We start from the raw sequence: 19021 nt of genomic DNA, 5'->3' as shown, positions 1-19021 counted from the left end.
CATCAAACCAAATATTTCTTCCAAAACCTTTGTTAGTTTCCCCTATAATGTGACTAATTTGATGCAAATCAAGCCTTTTTTATTCCGACAGGACGAGCCAATCACTGGTCAGCCATCATTGGCGCGTCACACTCCAAGAACTATGTGCTGTGGGAATATGGAGGTTACGCAAGTGAAGGAGTCAAACAGGTAGCAGAGCTCGGCTCGCCCATCAAGATGGAGGAAGAGATTCGACAGAAGGTAGGGAGGCACGTAATGCTGAAAGGGCATGGATTATGTACAGTATACATTATTAATAGTGGTATAAAATAATACAGGTCCTCTCGGGCTGGACGGAGTCGTTGGGTCTTACTTTGGGTCAGTGCTTATTCTGTAAAATATGAAGATGAAGTCAGCGAAATTTTACCATAATGGATATTTTACTGGAAGGATTTTCATGCTGGATAAAACTGCAGTTTAATATTCAGTCAATGAAGCTTTTTCCCTGATGAATAAAGCACATCTTACCCTGGTGAAGAAAAACTGCTGTTCTTCACATTTCCTAGTCTAATGCTCATTTACCTGACTGCAAGGTCATTGTCCATTAACATACAAGAACATCGCTACACATATACTTATTAGAAAATAACTCGTATTGATGAATATATACGAAGATGCAATGTGGAAATGTTTTAAACTGCATCCATTACTAACATTATATTACCTAGCTAGTTGGCTAGGTAATTGGTACACTAAACTAGCTCATATCTTTTACAGGTTTGATGTTCTTCCTCACATTCTCAGTCATTTATAGTACAGCAGTCAAATGCATCAGAATATAATGTTACAATAACAACCACTATTTTATTCGGCACTATCGTCACAAGCCAATTTTGCTAACTAGCTCAGAACATGGATACAGCGACTGAAAGGTTTCCAGTTATCACATCATCATTCCTCTAATGAAAGTGACATAACTGACTGAGCACAGCACAGCTCAGTCAGTTTGATACTGAAAGTTTGCATTTTATGTGTAAATTTAGCTCTAGGTTAACTGTCATCATCCAGAAGTAGCATCCAAAAAAGGAACCACAAAAAAAAACAAAAAACTCGAAGATGCATCTAAAGGTCAGTTAATACTGATTAGGTTACTCATTTCAGCATCAGCATTGAAATTGTAACGGATTGTTACATGTTTTTGTACTTGTCAGTACCGATACGGATACCAAAATGAGCAACCTACTTAGCATTAATCATCCGGAATGTCATGGAACATTTTATTTAGCTTTGTTTATTTTTTCTCCGGTTTAAACAGTGACCACGAAAAGCGCACGTATATGTATTCAGGCACTCAGGCTACTAGGCTCGTTCTTTAAATGTTAGAGAGTTGATTTTAATAAAAATGAAATGTATTAGCTAGCTACATTTTTTAGCCTGGATGGAGTAGAGCAGCAGTGGAGAAGGTCAGGTTTTGTTTCACTTCAGAAAAGTGCCTTCGTACAGCCATAAATAAAGTACGTTTCATTGTCTTTCGGAATCCCTCCTAAACATCAAGAAAAACATACTGGATAAGAGTTGTTCTTTTCAATCACGTAGCATTGTCTCTAGATGTTTTTTGCCTAGCCAGCATTTCCTGAATTCGTTGTGCTGATTTTTATGTTTAATATGTTTTAATGGGTTACTTGTATTATAGGAAGATACTGTAGTTCCTCCTCTTGATATTTTCACAGAGTCTGCTTTGCTTTATTTGCTATCATTATTCATAAAATATGTCCAGATTGCTGTCATTTCGTGTCATCTGTTCATTAAAGCGACAATGTACACTACGCCTACATCACGCAGTATCATGTGGCATTGGATGTTGCTATCAGAGCTTTTTTTTTTTTTTTTACCAGTATGAGTAAGAGTACAAGTAAATGAGCATGGTGTCTCCCTGAGAAGACATGAGGAAGCAGTGGGATCATAAATACATTGTTATAATGGAGTTAAACTGCCAGAGGACTTTAAACAGCCTAAACACCACTCCATTCGAGAACACATCCAGATATATTTTAGATCTCCACATTGATACAGATTGGTGTGTAGGCTGAATTGGAATGAGGCCATTGCAAGCTTTTGGGTTTCAGTTTCTTTGATTGAACGATAAAGGACTATGGATGAGGTTGAAGGGAACTAAATTGAATTTAGCTCCAGAGAGAGCTCTGCTTGAAGCACTCTATATCGTCACCTCTATCTGAGGACCTGTTTTTAATGCCTTTCACACTTTTTTCCCCATCTGCCATTTTGCCACTTTTTGGAACATAGAGAATGAGGAAAGTGGTGTAGTGGACCTGGAGTCTCGGAGGAAGATATTACTGGATATTACTCCCTGTCGATAGTGTGGGTTAGAGCATCGCATCAGACATGATTCACTCTAATCTTCCCCTCGTTTTTTTGTTCTGCTGGCACAAGGAAAGCAGCGAGGGCTGCAGGAGTTGTATTTATGATCACTAATAACACATCACCTCAAAATATAGTGTGTACCCTAAAGATTTATTCATCTTCCACAAGGACCAGTTGAAAACACACCTCTTGTCATTGAGTTTAGGGATAATACCTAGCCAGACACCAAGCAGCAACACATGGCAATGCATGAAAATTAGGATTTCTAGTAGTAGCATCAGTAATAACAATAGTAGTAGTAAATTTAGTAGAATTAGTAGTACTAGTAGCAGAGCAGCAGTAGTAGCAATAATGGTAATAGTAGTAGTAGGAGGGGGAAGAGGAGGAGGAGGAGAAATAGCAGTAGTATTGTTAGTAGGAATATCAGTAATATGAGTAATAAGAGTAGTAATAGTAGTGATTGTAGCAGCAGTAGTAGCTGTAATAGTAGTAGTAGTAATAGCAGTTGTAGTAGGAATACTAACAGCAGTAGTATTATAAGCAGTAATAGTAACGATACCATTAGTATTAGTAGCAGTAGTAACAGTAATAGCAGCATTATTAGTAGTAGAAGCAGCAGTAGATAGTAATGGTAGGCAGTAAAGAGTAATTAAGGAGCATTTTTTTCTAGGGTGTGTAATGTATAACATATCACTGTGTTCCAGATATTTCTGTAAAGCTGCTATGTGACAATGTCCATTGTTAAACTGTCCAAATAAAATTAAATTGAATTTCTATAAAAACTTGACACATGCTAATAATGAACCAAATATTTCTGCTAAATCTCTGTCATTTGCCCATAAAAGTGACTAACTTGATGCAAATCCTGAAATCAACTTTTTCCTCATTCTGCCAGGACGAGCAGCGTGATCAGGAATAATCAGTGCATTTATAACAGATGCCAAAAATGTCCTTGTGAAAACAGCCTAAAAGTGAACCTTGTCTTTGTCTTTGCTCCGTGTTTTCCTGCTAGAACTTTAGCAAGGTTTTTCACATGAGCTCAGTATCAGTGTAGTGATATTGCCACATATGGATACTGATAAAAATTGGTTCGATATAGTGTGCACTGTTTCATTTAGCACAGGTAATGTATGCGCATCGCTACATCATCTTAAAAGCCTGTAGTGGATCGCACGCTGAGCCACAGTGATAGCTCGTCCATCGGGGGTCTGATATCGAACAGCTGCGTGAGGAACCGGAGTGGAGGGAACGCAGGCAGATGTGCGAGGATCTATATCTGTGATGAAACACATCTCCTCGACTGGGAGCTGAACTCCTCTGTTCTCTGATCATCACACTGAGACAAGGACAAATCACAGGGGGGACAAAAGAACCTTTGTCTCTGTCAGTAGGAAGATGGTGTTTCAGTGATAAAGGCATCGCTGTCACTCACGCAGTGGATCTTTTATGACATAGTCGTGTGGTATATAAGTATAATATAATTTTCTAAAGAATCTGGTCTAAAGTATCTGGTTCCAACAAAGTAAGAGTCCATATACATATTTGTCACCTTACTCAAAGGAAAACATGTGATCTGTCTCTTGTACAGGAATATAGGTGATACAATTCTTTCACAAATCACACGTCTAAGATAGAAAATGGAGAAAATATACAAGGTTTTATGCTAAATTTAAATCGCACTGCACATGGATTGGGCTTTTATTTCATGAATGTTGCCTAACTGCACTCAAAAACAGTCGCAAAAAGCTTAATCCAATAAAGAATGAATGATAGATATCTCATATATTAACCTTATTACTTTTCATTTGGCTCCAAAGTAGCTCGTATTGATTTGCTCTCTGAGTGCGCCGCAGGGACACATGCTAATTGTTATGATGAAATAATTTTCTTTATTTTATTCTTCGGTATATTCTGAGATCATTTCTTAATCTCATGGGAAGAGTAATATGAAAATGAAAATGGCATACTTCAGTGGATACATTGGATTCAAACAAGAAAAAAAAAACTCTTAACAAACCTGAAAGTTCAAAAGTAAAAGCATTAATTTAAAGTGTCTCCAGGAGTATTGTTTTAAAGAATGAGAATATAATTGTTTATTCTAGTACAAATGAAAAAAAAGTCTTCTGTGTCTCACATACTTTAATATATTCTCTTATAAAAAAGAAAGAATACTCTAAAGAGGAGTGAATAAAGGAGAACAACCTGATTTTTTGCCTTACATGGTTCACTTATAGAGGTGAGGAACCAAAGGAAGTAGACAAACAAAATCTGGTCATAAATAAACTAGTAAAATAGTCAAGTAATAATAATAATAGGCAGGAACATGCTAAAGTGAAAAAAAAAATGTTCTTAGTTTTTTTTTTTTTTTTTTTTTTTTTTTTTTTTAGAGCGTGATCAGTATTTATTTTTGTTATTTATTATTCTTTGGTGTGTAAAATTCACCACTATTCTTTAAAGTTTTTATTCATGAATTATACAGAAGGCTAGCACTAGATGAGCTCAAAATTGGATTTGGATATGATCCAGCATGCAGAGATCTTGTGCAATATATCCAGCATTATGACTGTGTAACACTTCCCAGGTTCGAGTAGGAAATGAAGAAGCTGGAGGCAGGCTTGGAACAACTCAAAAGGTGCTTTATTCTTTATCTTTTACTTTCGCATTTCAGCGGTTTTATTTTCTAAGCACACACGTGCACACACACACACACACACACGTTTCTGGGCTGGTTGGTTCTTGCTCTCTTTCTGGCTCATGACGGAGATTCTGAAGGCACAAAAAAGACACACATAAGTAATCTCAGGCTAATAACACACAGGTGAGAATCATTACGCCTAACCTGCTGGTTCGACTTGCCTTCTCTCCATTCACAGCTGACGCTCGACCACGCCCCCACCCCCGCCACAGACTGCAAATCATAAAAATTTCTAATCTTCTGATCTGGAGTTCATTTCTGAGATATAAACGGTTCCTGGGATACAAAACTGAAAAAAAGAATGCAAAATTCCTGCAAAATTGTGTTTGTCTGGTTATGGCAAAAGTGATAGCGACAAACTCATTCAGTTCATACACTTTGTTTTCCAGCCACAGATCCATTAAAGGAGCGTCGTCGTTTCCCTCGCCAGCGTTTCTCTCTCTCTCCTGTCGGAGCAGCAGTCAGTAATTTGCGAATGCAGTTAGCTATTAGCTCGGCTCAGTGTGGTGCTAATGAGAAGGCTGCTGTTGTGGCAGGTTTAATAGCCGCCTGCACTGTGTCTCAGGCTGAACCGACGCAGGACGCTCGTCTTCCTCTGATGGCTTGTGAAACTCTCCGTGTCCTCTAACAGTAGGAGAGGAAAGTTTGACTTTGCTGCAACATGGATGACAATGAAACCCCACAGGCTCTGCTTCTTTCTCTGCATCATCCTGATATCTGGTATGTTTGTTGGTCGGAGTTCTGTCTCTTTTGTTTTGCTGTCTAAGTACAAAGTCAAAGTGACAGTTAAGGATGCATCAATGGCAGTTTTTTTAGCTCGAGTACACGTATGTTGTTTGGTACTCTTCAGTACTGATACTGATACACAAATGAGTAACCTACTTAGTATTAATCAATAAAGGAAACAATGCCATGGAACATTTTATTATTACTTTACATTACATGTTTATTAACATGGTCATTAAAATGTTTTATTAGGTTACTTGTATTGTAGGAAGATGCTGTAGTTCCTCCTCTTGTTATTTTCACAGAGCACCGTTTGCAGTCTGCTTTGCTTTAATTGCCATGAATGGTCATCAAACATGTCCAAATTGTTTTTGTAGGTTTTAGTTGTTAAAAGGTGAACTGCAAAAAATTGATTAGTTTTCTCCTTGATCCACTTTCCATCCATGCGCATGTACATGAACCTCTGCCCCCCAGAATCTATACTGAGAGGTGAATTCATCCAGGTTAGTTTGGTAGCCAGCTCTATAACCCTGGCAAGATATGACAAAGTTATAAAAGCTGTAAACACAAAATACTGACACATGAAATAACTTTGGTTGGCACGGAATGCCAAGGAAAAGATGGAGTTTGGACAAGATGGCACCATCACAGGAGCTCTCTCATCACAGGTTTTCTGTAGCTAGCTGGATGAGTAGTCACAGGAAATCAGTGACTGGGGAAAGAGGGAATTAACCAGAGAATCAACCAACAAGCCAAGGGTAACGCTCAGCAAAATGCTACCACCACCATGCTTCACTGTGTGGAGGGTGTTCTCATGGTGATAAGCAGGGTCAGTTTTCTGCCAAACATAGCACTTTGCACCAAAATGTTGGTCTCATCAGACCAGAGAACCTTGTTTCACATGTTTGTAAAGTCTCCAACATGTGTTTTGTCAAACTCCAAATGTTATTTCATATGGCTTGGATGGTTTTGTGGAGTGTCCAGGCTCTTCTGTGAACAGCTTCTCCCGTCTGAGCTGTAGATCACTCTGGCTGCTTCAGAATTACCCTTGAGTAAGTGGAAAACTTGTTATTGCTTTGTCATACATTGTGTTGCAGAATGACACATATATCATGAGTTAATGGTCACGCGTGACTCTGGACTCACACCTTCATTCACACCTGCCCCATTTGTTTTCCTCCATTTCTTCTCTGTGACTTAAAAATACTTTGTATTTTACAGCCAATGTTTGCTGTAGTCCACATTTCTGGCTTTAGCATGTTCACACTTCCTTTCTCGCAGTACGCTGCCATTGCATTCTGCCGGCGGAATGGAAATCGACTTATCGGGCATTTTCAATCAGTATAAACAAATGAATTATTTTATCGCCGCAAGTCTGTTATATGATTAGTCAGGACACTGTTGGGTTTCTGTGTGTAGAGTAGCACGACTCATACTCAAACAGTTCACACTTCTCCACAATAACATTGGTATGGAGATAAAACAGACAGCACAATTAAAGCTTTTTTGATAGTAAAACAACGTATACCACTGCCACAACAAGATTATAACATTTTCTTAAAGCTCTGAGTGTTTCGAGTTCAGTGCTGAGCATGGGCTTCTCCAAAACAGGAGGAAATTCCATTTTTTTGGCCTCTAGTAAAAGAAGTTAATTGATGAACTGTGTGAGGTTTCCTCACTGACATTGTGTTTGACTTTTGATGCAAAAATCCTAAAAATGAACAGATTTGCTGCCCAGTCCAGTGATGAGATGGATTCTTGGGAAAGTTATGAGGATTTCCACAGCGTAAACCGGATGCTGGCTTTGCTGCTTTACTCCGTGTGTACCGTTGGCAGCCGCTTCCTGAATCCATACGAGCCATTAAGCAGCCTTCATGCCTGCGCAGATAGAATTGATCTCATTTATTCCATTTTATATCTTTTTATCCCTCGTCTTCCTCTCTGGAGCCCCCTCGATCCCCCCGATCTGGAGTCTCTTCAATCCTCTCCAGGTTGGGTCCTTTAAATTGAGGAGCGCTTAATAAATTCCTTCTCTTTGTGTAGCTCCATGTGCTTCTTTTTCTTTATCCTCAGGCTTAGGACAGAATTTTTCATACTGACTCTTATTGAGCGACTGGAAAGAAAAAAAAACCCTGAGAGAAGTGTGTGAACTACTTTCTTTATAAGAGGAGAAAATGGGAGATATTACTATAATTTTATTATTATTATTATTATTATTATTATTATTATAACTACACACTGAGTTGAAGTTTGGTGGGTTAAGTAAGGAATAATTGCTGTGCTGTTATAGGGAAATAATCAACAACAGGGTGGTGTGATGGAACTGAGTTACTGAGTTATACAGGTTGATTATTTTCCTATAACAGCACATCGTAAAGTATTCTATTCCTGCCTAATAACTTTCCAATGATTACAACGTTTTATTTATTAAAGGATGATACATCATACATACATAAACATCCGTTTAATGTTGTGGAATGTCAGCAAACACAATTTAGTTCCTGTTATCGCAGCATTAACGTAAATGCTAACAGGAACTAGCTTGGTTCACTGACACACATTAAATGTAAGGCGTTATCTCACTTACAGAATTAATCAGAATCATAACGCACAGAGGAATGTACTATTTGCTTCAATATCAGGACACTTTCATATGTTAATATCATATATTAGTGTCATTAATAGATGACACTTATCACTGTGTTAAGACTGTATGTGTTGCCATTTGAATGAACCAAATGTTAGTGCCAGCTTTTGGATCTCTGAGCTCTTTTTGTAGCCTCAGGCTCCTGCGTTTTTTTTTTTTTTTTGCACAATGTTTTTCTGCACACTGCTGGATATTAATGTTTTATTTTGGTCAACTTTGCAGTATTTCTCAGGAGTGTGTCTGTGAGATTTGGCAGAGAGAAATAAAAATACAAAAAAAGATTTTATTGAGAGAAATAAAAATACAAAAAAAAAAAAAAATAGATGGAGCAGAAAGCCAAAATGCTTCCACAGGCAAGAATTTCCCTATTGCTGTAAATAGTTAAGCAGATTTAAAAGTATGCAAAAGTGTGTGACAGTGAAAACTGCTGAGCCTTTGTTAGCTTTGATAGCAGTTCTTTCAGCACTTTCTGCTCCGCAGATATTTTCTGGCTCCAGACTAATTCAAAGGGATTTTTTTTTTAAAAATCAGATGTACTATTGTTAATTCAATTCAATTAGGATTTATGCGTATAGTGCATGTAACAGTAGATGTTGTCACAAAGCAGCTTTGCAGAAGCCATAGGCAACAGTCGATGGGGACAATTACCCGAGACTCACACCTTGAGAGACTCAAAATGGAGTCTGTCCTCTTCTGGATGACACCAGATAGTGCGATTATAGATCATTACAATACACAGTACATGTGTAGAAGTGTAAAGAAAAGCAGTAAAGTGTGTGTTTGTAGGATGTTCAGCATGAGCAGATTGTGTATAAGAGCCCTATGATGAATACAGCACGAGCTCTTTGGTAGAAATCTCCACTATCCTAATGAGATTATCCACTTAAGCTTAAGGATGAGACTTGGGCATAAACTTTAAAAGTCATGCTTAGCTTGGAAATCATTGAGACCTGCTTGCTGAACAGACTGATCCATTTCTCTCAACAATACAGCTCCCTGTTGGCTCACTAAGTAGTGTTCTGGTCTACATTATCTACATTAAAAAAACGCATCCAATACACATGACCATGTTCAGGGCCTGATCAGCAGGTCTCGTTAGCATGTTAATGTGACTTCAACTTGACTTTATTAAATGTGTCTCATGGCAAAACATTATTATTCAGGCTCTGCTATCATCAAAAGGCTGAATCATATAAGCTCAAATGACTCTTTGGACTTTTGTTCAACAAAGTCAGAGGAGACTACAAAACCTTGATGATATGTTATAGATTTAATAGTTTTCATTTTATTTTACTGAACAGAACTTTGTTGCTGTGAGTGTGTCAGTGTTGTGAAGTCACCATGGGTCTCATTTGTCAAACACACATACACATACACACATTTCTATGCATAGAATCGTATTCATCAATTACTTTTAGTGAATACTTCAGCTTAAAGTAATTACTGACTTTGGTGCTCACAAGGTGCAGACAGATGACGCAGATGGAGTGTAAAGTAAAATCGTATAACAGACTTGTCTAAAGATTGATTGAGGTGATGCTTTGCGTGAAGATTTGGAGCACACATACTTGCGGAGGGAGGAATTTGTTTTTAAGGAGCGCAGCAAACTGATCGTGATGAGTGGCTCATCAGTTGATTTCATTTTCCCAGTGCAGTTTTAGTTGATCTGTATACCTGATCTAGAGTTTTGAGCCACAGGTACATTTCATTAAGAAATTGCAGACAGGTCTGGCATTTCCAAACCAACTATGAACCGAATAATGACATGTCTTACATGCCTTTGTGATACATTTTTAAATACAGCAGTGGAAAAGGCAGCAATAATGAGTTTTTTTTTTTTTTTTTAACATCCAAACATTGTAAAAGTGCTATTATTTTACTCAGCAGTATCTCTACTTCATTGTTGGTTATGTTCATCTTCTTAGACTTTTTGACATGTGACATGTTTGATGTTGTGGCAGTGCCATAAGGAGGCGACTGGACTTTTCAAAGGGAAGTCATTTTCCATATATGGTTATTTTTGCAGCGTTTTCTTATGTAAATGAGGCTGGCCATGCACGAGCGGAGAAATATAATTGTATCAGATTTATCAATGTCCATTGTGTACAGCTGTGCGAATGCAGTCGCAATTTCCGTGTGCGTCCTGGCGCTTCTTACAAACTAATTTAAAACTTGTTGTGCGCACACTTTGATGAATGAGACACCTGGTGACCTGGTGATAGGACGGTGAGGGACCACTGGCCAAGCAAAGTTCGAAAACATCCCACATTAATTCACACAAGTAGCTCAAGTTCTCTGGATTTTTTACCTTCAAAACTACATTAAAGACAAACAACCTCCTCATCACCAGAGTTCCACCAATCTTTATTTCATCTTCATTACTGATTATAATAAATCTAATTTACAGATCTAACAATCTAGTTAGCCAGTACTAGTTAGGACTGGTAAGAGCGTTGTCATGCTTAAAGTGTGCGCATCCCATGTTTAAAAAAGTGTAAACACAACCTTATTCCAATAATCAAAAAAAAAAAACATGTATCAGTTCAAGAGAAGTTTTCTGAGTGTAATATACATATTCCCTGAAACTTTAAAGTCATGCATAACTGCATTTTGTATTTTCTGAGCAGCTTTGGGACTTTTTCAGTTGTATTATTGACCCCATTGTTCTCCCTGACATCGCTGCTCTAACTCCATCTGAAGTAACACACTGCTTCTTCAGATCAGGACCAGAGACCGAGACCTTCATGACAAAACTTTATGCCTTTTTCTTTTGCTTCTTTTCCAGCTATTTTCTGTTGATTTTACTTTGCGTTTTGGATCGTTGGCCTGTTGCAGACTTCACCCACATTTCATAAATGCAAAAACATTTTCTTTTTTGTTCCACCCAGAAACCATTGGGGATGCAGACTTTTGCACTCAACTGTAGCTAAAGGTCCCAAACGGCTTTGATAATCCTCCTGTCTGTGTCAGTGTCATTAGACGGGAGGCACTTTGCAGCGTCGTAAAACGAGTTTCTTTTCATCTGTGAGGCGTACCCTAAGTCTGCACAAACAAACCTGTGCTGTTCATTCAAGCAAATCTCTTAACCAGGGCAAAACACTTTGATCCTCTGTTTATCAGGCTGCTGTATGATAGGCGACTCTTAATGGAAGACTACTTTAGTCGACTCCTGAAGCGTAAAGAGCTCACACACACACACACACACACACACACACACACACATACACACACACTCAGTTCTGAACAACCTGAGCTCTGATTACAGCATATGAACGACAGCAGCACTGCAACGTTGTTAATTAAAGTGTGCTGAGTTTATTGAGAGAGAGGACTGAGAAAGCAGGATAGTACAAGAAGTACAGAATTTATGGTACGAGGCCATGTGTTTGTGTAAATGATGACACATCTCGGTTGAATTCTGGATTCTGATTGGTCGTTTCTATAGTAACAGCTCATTCACAGGAACTTACACGGAGGATGCTCCACATAAACATAAAATGGAAGGAGTCTCCAGTGTCAGAGGTAAAGCTGTTACTTTAAGGTTTCCGAGATCTTCAGGACAGACGAGTTTACGCTTTTTGCGGTTTCTCTGTAACATCACAGTTTTTTTTTTTTTTTTTTTGTCTTCTTAACTGCAAGACAGAGAAAAGAATGAGGCTGGTGAGGGAACAACTCTTTATAGCTGCTATAACGTAAGTAAGAACAGGACCTAACTTATTTTGTAGACGTTCCACAACACTAAACGTTACTTAAAATGGATAAAATGTAAGCCGTCATTCTTTAATAAATAAAATAATAATAATAATTGTCAAATCGCTGTGATACAAGAGGAATAAAACACTTTCTGACATGCTGTTATTTGAAAATAATCAACTTCAGGGTGGTAACAGTAACGCCACTTTCCGTTGTTGATTACTTTCCTACAACAGCATGATGCAGAGTGTTTTATTCTTTACTTAACAGCATATATATGTATATATGTATAAAAGCGAAGTAAACCGAATCGTTCTGTCTTGCTCTGTTTCCTCTCCTCGCATCTTCACATCCCCTCTGTCCTTGTAAACACTATAAAGCCGAATCATTTATGCTGCTTCATGTTTAATTCATGAGCTCCTCTTCATAAATCTGTTTACTGTAATAGTCCGTACCTGTTCTGTTTTCACTATGCAAATGAGCCCTCGACTATGAAGGGCTTCATCCAATATAATCTGCGTCTGATTTATGCAGAGTCGCAGGTTCGCTCACCTTTGCAGCACATTATGGACCTGTGATAAACCTGGAAGCAGTAGACAAGCGAGTGTGGCAGAAAGTAAACACACCCAGTGACTGACAGCCTCCACAGCAGAGAAATAACTGACAGTTTGGAGCCTTGTTTTGCTTTTGGAGCTACAGATCCATATAAATATTCTCACAAGCACAGAGACACACGACTGATTTCCATACGAGTGTGAAGAAGCAATTTCTCTTCCTCTGACTACATCATGTCCTGCTATAATACAACATACATGGATATGATCTAAAGCTGCATCAGCAGCCTGCTTGCTCATTCATTTCTCTGAGGCTCACACATCTCTTTTTCTGTTTTTTTTTTAAATTATTTTTTATGTTGTTTTTTAAAGGATTCACCCAGTTTTTAATTACGCATGTGATTACTGCGTAAGCCTTTTGTCCTTTCAATAACATCTAAGAGAAATTTCACCCTATAGAAAAGACAGAAATGCAGGAGGGATTTATTTCCTATTAGAGACACAAATCCACCATGTCGCTCTGTTATAGACCATGAAAATTACATTTGCCTCTATGTGTCCAGTGGGTAATTAATATTCTTTGTACTGATGCAGTGTGACCTTATGGAAAGGAAATGAAACATTTTCATCATTGCACTTATTTCTTTCTAATTTTTTATGTATTAATTCATAAATTTATTTTATTTATTTGTAATAGATATTATAATATAAGTATTTATTTTTTTTTCAGTAGGTGTCAGATGATTAACTAATTAAGGTTAACATTTTTGCATTTAAGTTCTCCATCTGTCAGATTGTTTATGTTAATTCCAATGTCATTTTTAGAAATTTGACACAAAATGCAAAGAAACAAAACAAACAAACAAACAAAAAAGCCTACAAGCTGATGAATGATTGATTCAGTATTGTTCTGGATATAAAACATCTGCACCACTGACCCTAGAAAGATTTAGATAGAGGTAAAATTCATGCCGTACAATGAATTATAACAAGAAATTTCCCAGTGATATTTTGACATATTATATATTAAGTCTCTAATCAGCAGTAGTGTGGTGAAAGTCTAATGAGAAACGCCTACAGAAATGTTAAAAACAATAAGAGTTAATTAATTCCTGACAGTATTGTCTACGTGGGTCTAACCATAAAGCCATCAAAGCCCAATTAGACATCTGCAACAACACACTGTGTCTCTTTAACGTTTCATTGATTTGCTACTTTCACAATAAAACACAGGTTTACTCTAATGCTCAGGCTGGTGCATGGTGATTATGGGAACCATGTCAGTCTCTTTATGTGGACATTTTTACTCAACTTGCAATTATTTTCAATCTTCCATCCAAATTCTTATCCAAAACATGCCAAATAAGAAGATCGCTGAAAGATGATCCTTTATAGCAAATGAGTCATGGCATTACAGCATTATGTAGCATTTAACATATTTATCATATTTATATTTAACATATTTAACATATAACATATAACATATTTATTTGTCAGCCCTTGCTGATCACCATTGTTCCCAACGACCAATCACTGATCACCATTATTCCCAAGACCAATCACTGATCGCCGTTGTGCTCAAAAACCAATCACTGATCACCGTTGTTCTTGGATCACTATTGTTCTCAACAACCAATCAGTGATCACTGTTGTTTCTCAATAACAAACCACTGATCAACATTGTTCACCATGACCAATCACTGATCAGCATTACACATGCAGAAGACTGTTTATACACTGCCTAATGAGTCTAAATGAGACTAATCACAAAAAAAACCAATAATCAGAAGGCAAGTAAACAGGAAATCTCTGTGACAAACAAATGCTTCCATGGTTCTAGTTTGCTCCAATTTCTGTGCCACTGCTTTTGCTGTTCAGAACTGAAGTGTGTCGAATGTGAAGGGAATAAGAGTAGACAATGTGTCCTTCGAGCCACCCCACTGTTCAGCTTCTCTGTCCATGTGTCTCACTCAGAGCTGAATAAAGAGAGATGATGAGGACGTTCATTTCCTGACTGCATGTAGGTTAGAAGTGTAGCTTTGCTCTGTGAAGCTGTTGCTAAGTTTAGGTAGCAGCACACACACACACACACACACACACACACGGAGAGAGCTGCTGTCGGGTTTGGTGCTCTTTAAGGGGATGAGTAATACACGTGAAGAAGTGACCTAATTGGAAGAGAAGTAGTGATGGTGAGGACAGAGGACAGTCACAATGAGGCGGCTGAAGGAAAGCCCTGGGAGAGAAAGCTCTTTAATTGACAGTTTATAACAAATCAAGATCCAAGTTCACTTTCTGTTTTTGCAAATTAGCCAGTTGTAAGCGAATGACGGCTCAGGACTCGTGCGCTATCGTTGGCTATGTTCACATTAACAGGTTGAAGTGACTGACATAAATGTGAATTTGACACAAAAAACTACATAAAGTTAATAATAATATTAATATTAATAATAATAATAATAATAATAATAATAATAATAATAATAAAACTACAAGCTGATGAATGATTGGTTGAGTATTGTTTTGGATATGAAACTTCTGCAACACTGCCCCTTGAATGTGACACATATTTGATTATTTTCAGGACTGTGTGGACCCAGAAATTTGATCTTTTCAAACCAAATCTGAGCCACTTTCGTATGTGGTTCTAGTTTGGATACATATCTGATATGTGGCCATCTGACTTGAATGAGAACAGTTAAAACATAATCCATGTGGCTTTTCCCCAGCGTGCATGTGCATGTCACTGTTGGTGCCATTGTAAAGCATGGACAGAATGGAAAAACAATACTGGAGGACAGAAACAGTAACAGCAGGGAATACATGCAGTGGAAGGATGAGGAAATTGCTGATTTACTTGATATTTGGGGAATTGATTCTAGCAAAACTGGAAGGAAGCTTTCAAAACTCAGTATTGTAGTGAAACAATTGCCCAAGAAATGAATGTGTGGTATTTCAGAGGACTTGTGGTTACAAATTTGAACTATCAAGATACAGAGAGCCGATATGAGCAAAATTGGAATTGTGCAATGAAGCTTGTAATGTGAGCATAGCCTTTGTGTCATGAAGCTTCCTTGAGTGAAAATTGTTTTGAATTCAGTTCCTCAGCTGTAGCCTGGGCAAACTCTTCACATGGTCACAGTTTCTACTATATACTGTATACTGTAGTTCTGACAACTACAGACTTTCTTGAACTGAAATATGTCTCTTTTGCATGTTTCTTAATCAGAAATGTACAGTGAAATTTCTTTCCAATTCCACTGAAAGACAACTTGCCTAGCTCTTTATTTATAACTTCTACTGATGGAAAAACAACATTTCTGACACACTGTAAAGACAAGAAATGAGTTCTCACTTCAGTAATCATCATCACCACGTCAGTCTCTGCTTCATCACCTGAGGTAAAAAATCATTTGTGACATTTAAACACGAGCATCTTTTCAACATCGGTGGAGAAATAATCACTGATTATTCACTCACTTCTGTTCTGATGGCTTGTCATTAATGTCTTTTTACTGGGTCATTTAAACATCTTAAAATGTTCTGTCTTCTGTACAGAGTGTGTAAGCGCTCTTCTCTGTTTTGATGAGGACGTGAGGTTCAGACATTTTGATAACCGATATCTGATTATCTGATGCACACTTCCTGTTTTTATTGCTTTTAAATTGGCGTCTGTTTGCAGGCAGTCAAAGGCAAGTTACAAGTCAAAGGTAGATATTCACCTAAATATAACATTTTGGTCAAAACCAGTCATATTTGTCATGATTCATAGCTGTTTTCCAGAATCCAGACACACACACTGTAAGTTATAGAGTATTCCGGAGCAACTGGATAAAATATTGCTGGTTTTGATGAAATCAAAAAGACCTATTAAAGTCTCTGTCTCAGTTTTAAAGTCTCTGTCTCTTTGTCTATATGTATAATGGATGTAAAAGAAAAGAAAACATCCATTATGAATAGAGAAGGGATGTGTGTGTGTCTGTGTAGCGATACCAAACCACAGGAAACACTGACCTGTTTAAAAGTCCAACAGGGAAGAAATATAAATAGATATAGACAGCTCAAATTAGGTCAGTGAGGTCATTTATCATGTCTTACCACATACTAAATCTCCCCCTCTGTGCTTTTAAGCTCTCTTTATTGTCAGTTGTACAGTTGTGATGAATGACTGCACTGGTCCTTGTAAGCTCACTCACTGGCTTTGTGCTTGTAGTCGCTGAATCGATTTGAAACTCAACCAGAGAGAGAGAGAGAGAGAGAGAGAGAGAGAGAGAGAGAGAGAGAGAGAGAGGCGTATAACCGTAACTTATCACTTCAGAAAGCAGCCGTATTTCATTCTGTCGAAGCCAAAGTGGTCTCTCTGAAGCACACGTAGACTCTTTACTAAAGATTTATACACTGTCACTTTTCTACTATAGTTAAGGTATAAAACTCACTGGAGACTTAATTCTAGTTACTGTTACCTCCCGGATCATTTTCCTATTACAGCATGTCCCAAAGTGTTTTATAGCTCTTACATCACAGCAATTTGCCAACGACTACAATTGTTTCTTTATGAAAGAGCCACACATGGTACTTTTTATCCATTTAATGCTGTGGAACATCCACAGACAAGCCAGTTCCTGTTCTCGCTTACGTTATAGCAGCTATAAACAGTCGTTCCCTCACCAGCCTCTCCGTTTTTCTCTCTCGAAGTTAATAAGAGAAAAAAAGCAGCTTGTCAGGTTACTGAGAAACCACAAAGCATGAAAGTGTTGGAAAACATAAAGTTATAGCTTTACTTCTGAATGTTGCAAAGCATTGACACTGGAGACTCCTTCCATCAATGTTAAATAAACATCCCTTCAAAGAAAACCTCACCGTATCACTGATTATACACATTTATGTCTAATAATGTATTAGAACAAGTGCATTAATATAAACCTGTAATTTGCAGCTGCAGCACCTTTTGACCAATCAGATTCAAGCATTCAAATGGGCTATGGTATGATTCTAACCTCAGCCAAGTAGTAGACTTTGTGATTCTTTCAATCCGGGAAGAAAAAAAAAAAAGTGAAGAAGTTTTTTCTGCTATCTCCAAGGAGAGACTGCTCCATTTTGGATATAACCTCAGTTCTCTCACAGAGCATAAGAGACCAAAGATCTAAAGCTCTTATGGGAAAGTATCTGTTTCAACTCGTTATTGCTGGAAGCATTTTAGCTTGAGCCGTTTTTCACACCCAGACTATTGGCTACATTCTCCCAGTGTGATTTGTTTTAGAGGAGCCTGCATTGAATCTCTTTGTCACTTGGAAGAAACAACGAGCCCCAGAGGGAAATTTTATCACCCGAATTTTATTGCTGTTTTATAGCACTGGAAACTTAATGGTGATTCTCACTCACGTTGGTTATATTTCATTTAGATATCAATTTGATCACGGATGGTTCTTAAGAAGAAGCTTGAGATAAATAGCATTAGATGAAAAGGAGACATGGGATTTGTTCTTTCTCTTGGAAAAAATAGTCATGCGTTCACTGGTACTTTTCTCTAATTACTTCTACTCTCAGAGAGAGAAACAGTGTGGTACGGTTCTACAACGAACCTATAAAGGACAAACCATGTTCTGCTTTCTTGTTATAGGAAAATATTGAGTGTGCGGAATGAGGAAACATCTCTTACATAATAACGGTTATAATTATAATAATGTCATATCAGAAGCAAAGATGGCTAACCTGGAATTTAAATTACGAGTAAAACGATCTGCGTTATGCTGTCATAGGAAAATAATCAGCTTTTGGCTGGAGTTACTGGAGTTGAAGTGGAGTTACTGTTTCTACTCTGAAGCTGATTATTTTCCTATAAGAGCACACAATGATGTGTTTTATTCCTCTTTTACAACATCAATTTGCTAACAATTATTTTTTTTTACTAATTAACAAATGATATTTTGTACTTTTTTATCTGCTTATGTAACCTAAGCAGTAATTGTAAACAAAGCAGGTTTCATGGGTATTATTTACTGTATATGCATATATATGCAGTTTCGTACAGTTTTTTTTTTTTTGTCAGACTAGTCTTTGTAAATGAATAAATGTAATATTCCACATTCCAGTTTAATACAATGAGAGGTAAAAGAAGTGTGTACATTTACACACTCACGACTACAAGCTTAAACAAATCCGCAGTGTGTCATTTCAGTATGTAAAAACACAGGACATTATTTATTACAGGCTGCTTCATATGGATCCAGTTTGTGCCCCAGTGCAAAGAGATTAAACTCTAAATATTAATGAGATGAATTAATAATGAGGTATTTGCATGGTAATTAGTGGTAATGATCTTTTTAGCGTGATGATTAATTTCAG

At 37.5% G+C, this 19021-nt stretch overlaps 1 protein-coding gene across 1 annotated transcript in view; it reads left to right on the top strand.

The window, feature by feature from the left end:
* The window catches only part of spon1a (spondin 1a), an 81310-nt gene that overhangs the window by 23355 nt on the left and 38934 nt on the right, over positions 1-19021 (top strand). Inside the window, exon 6 of the mRNA XM_026914401.3 lies at positions 92-240. Within this exon, the coding sequence (XP_026770202.2) occupies positions 92-240 (149 nt within the window). The remainder of the gene's footprint in view (positions 1-91; positions 241-19021) is intronic.

Source organism: Pangasianodon hypophthalmus, chromosome 6, assembly GCF_027358585.1.
Source record: "Pangasianodon hypophthalmus isolate fPanHyp1 chromosome 6, fPanHyp1.pri, whole genome shotgun sequence".
Taxonomy (NCBI): domain Eukaryota; kingdom Metazoa; phylum Chordata; class Actinopteri; order Siluriformes; family Pangasiidae; genus Pangasianodon; species Pangasianodon hypophthalmus.
Note: the sequence above shows the minus strand (reverse complement) of the source record. Positions and strands in the feature narration are given on the sequence as shown.